Below are 8,789 nucleotides of genomic sequence, written 5' to 3'. Positions count from 1 at the left end.
GAGTTTAGTGTTAAGCAAAGTTTCTGCATAGGTTTGCCAATATACTCAAACAAGTAATATACTCGCAGCGTAATTGAAAATGTGCGATAGTTTTCTTTGAATATACGCATAGCAGTCATATTTAACAAGTTAAGTAATCCATCTGCTTCTAATTCATTTAGCTTCTTTGGGTCTACACACCTAAAATTGTTTTACTCGTTGAATGTATAAATTTATCTGACACTCCCATTTGCATAACGTTTAATAATATCTATATATGTAAAAACTTATACTTTCCATTATGCTTAAATAACAATAAAATCAGTTATAAATATAGAATAATTAGTAATAATTAAAATAATTGGTAATCTAATATTTACCTTTTTTAATCATTTTGTTATGTCTCAAGATATATCTGTTTATTTTTAGCTTTAATTTATATCACTATTTCTATTTTATGTAACTGTTGAATTGTTGTAAAAAAGACTATTAACGAAATGATCGAATCCTGATTAAGTAATCAGTAATTTTCGCTAGAAAAACCATACATGATCATTATTATTCCATCGTGTTTGATACCGTGGAAACTGGTTTCTGCGAGGCGGATAAACTGTCGACTTTAAAAGGTAAAATGATTAAATAAAATTTATTTATAGCTTAGTATTAACAATAAAAATAATATTATGACAGTGAATCATTTTTCATCATTTTACTAAATCAAAAACGCTTGTAAAAATTGCAAAAAGTTAAGATTGATACTTCTGAACAATTTTTGTCAAGAAATTTTATCTATTTTTTATCTATTTTGAACTTATTATATTTTTCAATAGATTTAAAATATTTTTCAATTTAATAAAATTGAATGAGACATAAGGGAATAATACGTTAACTAAAATTTAATTTATAAAATATGTACATTTCTATGTAATTACACTAATTACGTACAATTTATTCGCATCACAAATTGAGAAAACATCGATGATTAATCCTTGCCAAATTCAACCAAGGTTCTCACAAAATTTACGTCTCTCCACTCATTCAGTCACTTTTATAATGTCAATCGGTGGGTAAAAGGAATGTATTATCGGATTTGTTGCAAAAGACAAATAGGTATTATAATTGCATCACAGAACTGTGAGAAGGACATCTCTAGGATATTGTTACGCCGGTCTAAGCGGCAATGTTACAGAATGACACATTCAGGAAAAAGATGAAATTGTCGTGATATAATGTATTTTATAATTATTTAACATTTTTTTCAATTTTAAATTTTGAATTTTATAATCTTATTAGAAAACGTTTCGTATGGTAGGAATTTCCATATTGAATCTATGTAATCAAGGTAACGTAAAATTATAAAAAATTAGATTTGAAAAAATAAGTGAAAATTATTCTCTTTATAAATTTTTGTAAATATACAGAATATATCAATTATACTGTTCACTGAAACTAACAATAAGCTCTACTGGACAATACACAGAACCAACCAAATAGAAATCAAACGACCGCGATGTATTCTTGCAACACGCTTCAAGTTAACATAAATATGTCGATATGAAAATATGTATAAATAGTGCAGTAAAATTTTTTTAGTGTTTGCATGATAAAGTATTTTTCTATTTATGATAAAGTCATTTAGAAGTAAATCTTACGTATATTATTTTATGTGTCTACATTCTATCTAATAATTGTAAATAAATAATTCAATTTATTAAATTCATTAATTTTTATTTTATTTATTATGAAAAATAACTTCTACTTCTTTTATTACTATCTTATGTTTTTTTCTCATAATGTTGTACACTCATACTTTTTATTCTAAAAGTATATGTATATGTTATTTCTTTGTATTGGTAGGTAATACCGGATTGACTTGTCTTTTTCCTGTTTTTCAATATCTTCTTATCTCGTAAATTTTTGCGGAATACACTAACTGGTTTATCCTTCGACCAATTACGTCAGAATCGGAGATTCCCACTTGACCAATCAAACGTTGATCAAAAACGAGCAGTGCTCACTTGACATATATTCTTGACGAATATCCACATTTATTCTTCCTTCTTTCCTTTCTTTTTTCTTATTTTGTCGCAAGTATGTTACAAGGCAAGGGCAGATTCTGTGTTATTAAAACTAATTCTGTTATTTATATTAAATGTTCAAAATTTATAATTAACGATTAATAAAAAATTGTAACGTAAAAAATTAAAAGTTATATTGATTGAAAATTAAATCTCGTATTGATTGTGTTGGAAGCATTTTTAAATGTATTATTGACATAAGAATAATAAATTTGCAAGATAGACCAATGACGATCATAGTAGAATCTTGATGCTTACTAAAACTTTATGTAATTGTGTTAAACACAACTGTATGCGGTCGGGTATATGTATAATGTTTGTAAGAATAATAAATTTGTATAATTGTCTTGTCACAACTTTGTGAATAATAAACTGAATAAATAATAAAATATCCATATTTAAAATATGCTGCGTTTTTCATTATACTTTATGTTTGATAAGTTACTGTTATTATAGACGCACTCTTATAATCGTATTTATCACAATTTTAACAGATGTATAAAATTCTGCAAATGATATAACGTAACAATTTAACTTGTAGTGTAATTTACGATATTGCTACTTGTTTTATATCTAGCGAAACTTCCTATACTGCAAAAACTACCGCAACGTCGTATCTTCGACGGAGTCATGACCCCATGTAAATAATATATGCTGTTAAGATCGCTCCCCACTCTCATCTTCCACTCTCTTCTCCTCTTCGTTTCTTCCTGCTCTTTTTATCTTTCTTCTTCCTTTCGCTGTAAAATTAAGAGGGAGAGAGAGACGCACGTAGATTCCACCGTCGTTAATCGTCGCAGCAGCTTATGTTCGTCGTCAAATGTCTTGACATCGAATATTCAATATCCTTGTGTGTCTCATATGTTTTTCTTAAACGATGGATTTTTGTTTCGGCTTAATTGCGATCTTCCTGATCACTGATGTGACCTCCGTCCGATATGCCACCACCACCGGTATGAAAAATTCGTTTAAAGTGTTATATACATTACTATTCATCATGTGGATTGTTCTGCGTTATTGAATATGGTTATTGCGCTGTTGTTGTGGTGATTATTATTTGCGATTATGAATGTGTTGATGTATTATTAAATCCAAAAAATGATGGGTGCATACTTAAGAATTAATGCATATAAAAAAATGTATAATATATTCATTAGTGATGTCTGTATCATTATAAAAGAAGTTTTTAAATTGTCTGATTCTATTATTTGCGTTTCCTTGAAAATTTTTCATCTTAAAATTTTTATATAAAGAAACTTAAATTCGAAAAATTTATATTGTATATTAATAGTCATATAAAAAAACAAATGTTATATATGTAGAGATTATAAATGTATAAGATAATATAAAGAAGATATTAATATAAAAAAAATATATATACCGTTATAAAGGAAGTTTCTAAATTCTTTGATTTTGTTATTTGCGTTTCCTTCAATTTTTCCATCCTAAATTTTAGAATAGGAAAATTTGAATGGAACGCAAATAACAAAATTCAGAGAAATTAGAAGGTTTAAAAACTTCTCTTATATAACAGTGTAGATATATCACTAGCTAATAATTAATGTATTATACATTCTTTATATACATTCTCTTGAATATCCACAGATCGTTCTTTGGATTTAATAATAATATCCACAATTACAAATAACAATTATCACAATAATAACGCATTACAGTAATATTCAACGCAATATATGTATTTTGAGTACAAATATTTAATTATTTAATCATAAAGTTTATACAATTATACAAATTTATTATCCTCATGTCAACAGTACACATAAAAAATGTTTCTAATAACACAATCAATAAAAAAATTAATTTTAATGTTTTGTTACAATTTTTTATTAATCGCTGATCATAAACATTCAATATATGACTAAATTTGTTTTGAAAACATAGAATATGTCGTTTCCCCGTACTTGGATAAAATTTAAAAAATATATTTAAATAGTTTATGTAAAGCCAAAAATTAAAGTTAAAGAAATTAAAATTAAAAATTATATATCTTTATAAAATCTTTATATAATTGTACACGTGTGTGTGTGTGTGTGTGTGTGTGTGTGTGTGTGTGTAGGTGCGCGCTACAATTATATAATTTATAAAGATATCTATCTCTAACTCTTGGCTTTATATATATTTAGATATATTTTTCAGATGGCTCTACGAAGAATTCAAACAAAGTTCACCTTAGTGCGGGCGTCGCAACTAATCCTTTTCTCCTATCGGCCATGAATCGTCAAACTCAAACCAATCAATTCCTGCATTCGTCAAACGAAACCAAAAATATAAACCTTATCTCACCAAATGCCGTTTCAACACAAGCTTCCAATATAGCCTTTTCTGGTGACTATAATTCCTCCCCTAATAATAATGGAAATCGTTTGGAAGCCTCTAAAACCGATTCAAAGAATACAGAATCTTCTAGTTCGCCAAGACCTATTACGCAAACATCTTATACACCATCACCTAATATACCAGTATTTGATACACCAGCAGCAGCTAATGATTTTACAACATCTCGTACAGCAACTTCTCCTAAATTTCATCCTCCACCCTCATACTCACCATCATTGCAAGAATTGATACCTCTGAAGATCAGTCCAGCGAGAACGATATCAGAACAGAGTAAGTAAAATGTGACTATGTATATTTCAAGAACTTGTAGAATTGAAAAATTTACAGATCAAAAAGTCTAAAAGAGTATTAAAACAATTACACATTGGTAATGTAACAGCAAATTCGGCGTTTAGACATTTGGCGAATGATTTCTAATTTGGATGATATATTTCTCTTTATATATTCAACATAAATCACGGTAATATCTATAAAATAAATAAATTTCAGAGTGCGAGGAATATGTGGAAGAAATTGCGGGCGCAGTCTACGTATCGGCCCTGACCGGTACGTCGAACACACGCAAAGTAATTAATTCCTGCACGGGTACGAATCGCTTGGTGGTCGGTGGTACCATGGCTCGGGTCGGCGAGTTCCCTCACATGGTCGCCCTAGGCACATACAATTCCAATCAAAAGTTTACTCTGATATGCGGCGGCACGCTGATTTCGCATACCTGGGTACTTACCGCTGCGCATTGCAGTTATGGACCAAAGTACTCTTCTGTCATTTTTTTCGATTTAAACTACTTATGAATTGGCAAAAAAATAGTTTTTTTGTTTTTTTACTGTTAGCCATCTTCTTTTATCGAATGCAATGATATATCATGTAAAATTTCGAAATTGGAAAATATTCGTGTTTTTGTTACAGCATAGATTTCGAGAGAATGTTATAGATATTTTAGATACCTATTGTTTTTTAAATTTAAATAAATTTTAATTAATTAATAATTGCGGGTCTAAAAAAATCTATAATATTGATCTTGCAGTTATTTATAAGATAACTAACAAAGTTCTATACAATGCATCTTTTTGTAGGGACGATCCAAAGATAGAGGACGCAAGGATTGGTTTTCACAATTTGACGGATCACGAAGGCGTCAGAGTTGCTGTGAAAGATATAATAACTCATTCGGATTACAATCCACCTGAGATGTATGCGGACATAGCTCTGGTGCAGTTAATGAATGACGTCACGTTCAGTAAATTCATACGACCCGCGTGTCTCTATCAAATATACGATAGTGTTCCAAGACAAGCTTGGGTTAGCGGCTGGGGCGTCACGGAATATAGTACGTAATCCGATAATTCCTCGCGCGAAGTGATAGCTACAGAATCGTAAAATTTGAAGAAAGAATCGTAGAGCTAAATAAATTTGAATATCCAAATATCCAAGAATTCTTCTTTATTAAGAACCCTGCAGAAGATTCCTAACAAATGCGAAGCACCTTTATTATAAGGATTAACGATTTTTATAAGATAGTACCAATTTTAATTAAATTATGTACTTTTTCAGGTGGAGAAGTGAGCGATCAATTATTAAAAGCTCAGCTGAATCTGGTAGACACTCTGGTGTGTTCAATAAAACACAATAGTTCCCTAGAAGTTCCGTACGGTATCACACCGAGTATGATTTGTGCTGGCGATCCTAGCGGCACTAGCGACACTTGCCAAGGAGATTCCGGTGGTCCTTTACAAATATTGTCTTCGAACAAATGCGTATTTCTAGTGATCGGTATTACTAGCTTCGGTCAGGGTTGCGCGATGATTGATATCCCCGGCGTTTATACCAGAGTGTCCCATTATCTTCCATGGATCGAAAATACCGTCTGGCCGAAAGGGCAATAATTGCAATTTATTCGACTTTTAGAAAAGGTAAAAAAACCTTTTATTAAATTGTATTTGACTAAATTAAATCTTACATAATTAGTCATCAGGTAGTTATCAAACAACTAGTCAGTCAAATTAATTGAACACTGAGAAGTTTATGGCATTTGTAAATTTTCTCTACTCATTTTGTAACATAATGTTCATTTACCAAAAATAATTTGTCATTTTCAGAAAAGTCTGCTTGCTCTAATTATTGCCTACCGAGAGAATTAATTAGACGATTAATTATGATAATGTAGTTGAACAGTCTGTAATTCTGACTAGAATATTGGAACGAAGAATAGAGAAATTGCAAGAAGGAATGGAAAAAATATAAAATGTGGGACTAACGTTGATACTTCGAACTTCAGAAATCAAGAGATTTTCGTATCGTGAATAGTCCGCCACGTAAGCCCGTCGCCGTAAGGGCCATGGATTGATGGAAATAAGATATGCCACCAGTTTCTGTAACAATGAACATTATGAATATAATATTAGATAACTTTTTTGATAAAGAGAATATAAAAATAACATTTGACGAAGTGAAATACATTAACGGTACTATATATTAGCTAAAAATATTTAAAAAATATGTTATATATTATAATAAATCAGAATGATTATATTTGATAAAATGTTAATAAATACTTATATGCGAAACAAAATTTGCAGTAGCCAGTATTAATTTCTCATTTGTTTTAAATCAAAATCATAGTAAAAAAAAGCATTGGCGAGATAATTAGTATAATAAACATATTAAAAATAATGCATAAAAGTCTTGGAAATTTTGAATAAGTTTTGGAAAGTTTAATATTTTTAACTTAATTCATTTTTCTTTTCATTTTTCTTTAATTCATTTTTCTGGCGGCAAATCTATGACAGTAATATTATTTTATAGATTTTTTTTTATAAAGATATCAATTGTTTCTCGTCTAATTAATCTTCCAATAATGATTTATTTTATCGGCTGTATTTTAATAAAAAAAAAATTACGGTTTAAGATCTATAAAACTTCTAATACCTGTTTTTTGTTCCTAAAAACAATCTCCAGTTCTCTCTCGGCCCGAAGTCATAAGGATTTTGATAGAACTTATTCTGGGCTCGATACTTTTTGGATTCCGCGCGATTGATGTGCGCCTCGATGCTGGTCTCTCCTCGAGTGATGAGACCCGCGTGCCACCAGGATAGAGCTCCCAGCGCCGCAAATGTAGCGACACAGAGCAGACCCGCGAAAATTATCAGTCTTTGTCGCCATTCTTTGGCCTCGGTTTCTGCTGCCTGTCTTGCTATCTCTGCCAATTCTTCCTTGCTTAAGTGCTCCAGCGATTCCGTCTACATTAATGAAGCAGCATGTTTATCACTTTGCAAAAACGTTAAATAAACGTTTGATAAAATAATCAACATTGAATAAAATATGTTAATCAATTGGCTAACGTACCATTGGAATTATTTCCGAATTATTAAGGCGCACTGGATGGCCATCCAATTCTGGTTCCTGATCGGGGAAGAATTCCTCGTAGGCGAGTCGCACACCGAATACCATGATGAACGTCACGCCAACTACGGTGTAAACCATGTACAGAAAAAAATGCCGATGATTGTAGTGACCGACACAATTGTTTAACCATGCTGCACATTGATTAAGGAAGACATTTATTACAGGATGCTGCAGAAAATTTTCAAAGGCACTAATTAATTTACGATGAAAGATAATAACTGATAAAAAATATGTGGATATATAAAACTGATCCATGAAATATGCAAGGATACGACAATGATGATCCATCTTGAGGATACACTGGTTGCAGACAGAACAGTGATGTGTTCTGGGCGGCTTTGGTTTGATGCACTTCTTGCAGATGCTTACAGCCTCTGGGATAAGACCTCCCTGCGGTGGATTACCCGCCGGCACAGCCACGCCCATATAGTAATGAAAGCAGACATTAACCAGCAGCCAATTTCCAACTATCAATAAGATTATCGTCATCAATGGACTCCGTTCCCACCACCAAGGTAGGCCCACGTAGTATGCAATGTACACAATGCTGACGGTCAGCAGGCCCACCATCACCACGAACACCTGTGGACTGCAACGCTTAGTAAATATATTGTGGATGTCACGAAGCTTGCATTATGTAGAATGAAGTATCATAGAGCATTTTATGGAACATTATTCATACAGTATAATAAACATAATATTGTCATGTCCGAGTATTACTCATGATTGCAATGCACAAACAAATAATTACAAAAAGAGAACAACACTTTTTAGTTAACACAATAAAGTATAATCACAGTGAAAAAAATCTCAAAGAATATCAACTTTCAATCTGTAAAAACATGTCAATCTAAGATTTATTTTTTAATTTGACAGCTTATCATCACAAAGACTACTTTTCAAATATCTAGATAATAAATTATAGAATTAGTTTTTTTTTTAACTCAGCTAAATCAATTAGTTTATTAT

At 31.0% G+C, this 8,789-nt stretch overlaps 2 protein-coding genes across 8 annotated transcripts in view; one reads left to right on the top strand and one right to left on the bottom strand.

The window, feature by feature from the left end:
* Positions 1-2,798: 2,798 nt before the first annotated feature.
* Positions 2,799-7,328, top strand: LOC105453579 (venom protease-like). Of its 2 annotated transcripts, none has more exons than XM_011695653.1 (6): positions 2,799-3,010; positions 4,215-4,685; positions 4,905-5,169; positions 5,492-5,745; positions 5,970-6,328; positions 6,515-7,328. In XM_011695653.1, exons 1-5 carry the CDS (start codon positions 2,935-2,937, stop codon positions 6,299-6,301), a joined length of 1,398 nt encoding a protein of 465 aa, XP_011693955.1. In that variant the 5' UTR covers positions 2,799-2,934; the 3' UTR covers positions 6,302-6,328; positions 6,515-7,328. The 2 variants fall into 2 exon arrangements, with proteins under 2 accessions (XP_011693955.1, XP_011693956.1); XM_011695654.1 differs by having other exon boundaries at positions 2,800-3,010; positions 4,587-4,685.
* The window catches only part of LOC105453580 (probable palmitoyltransferase ZDHHC16), a 4,871-nt gene continuing 2,393 nt past the window's right edge, over positions 6,312-8,789 (bottom strand). The window contains exons 3-6 of one of the 6 annotated variants that reach the window (XM_011695656.1): positions 8,093-8,402; positions 7,761-7,951; positions 7,344-7,654; positions 6,312-6,787 (exon numbers count right to left, since the gene is read on the bottom strand). In XM_011695656.1, coding sequence (XP_011693958.1) covers positions 6,697-6,787; positions 7,344-7,654; positions 7,761-7,951; positions 8,093-8,402 — 903 coding nt within the window. In that variant the 3' untranslated portion in view covers positions 6,312-6,696. The other 5 variants (XM_011695660.1, XM_011695659.1, XM_011695657.1 and 2 more) reach the window with 5 other exon arrangements.

Source organism: Wasmannia auropunctata, unplaced genomic scaffold, assembly GCF_000956235.1.
Source record: "Wasmannia auropunctata unplaced genomic scaffold, wasmannia.A_1.0 LD335998.1, whole genome shotgun sequence".
NCBI classification, from domain to species: domain Eukaryota; kingdom Metazoa; phylum Arthropoda; class Insecta; order Hymenoptera; family Formicidae; genus Wasmannia; species Wasmannia auropunctata.
This window is presented reverse-complemented; position numbering and strand designations above follow the sequence as displayed.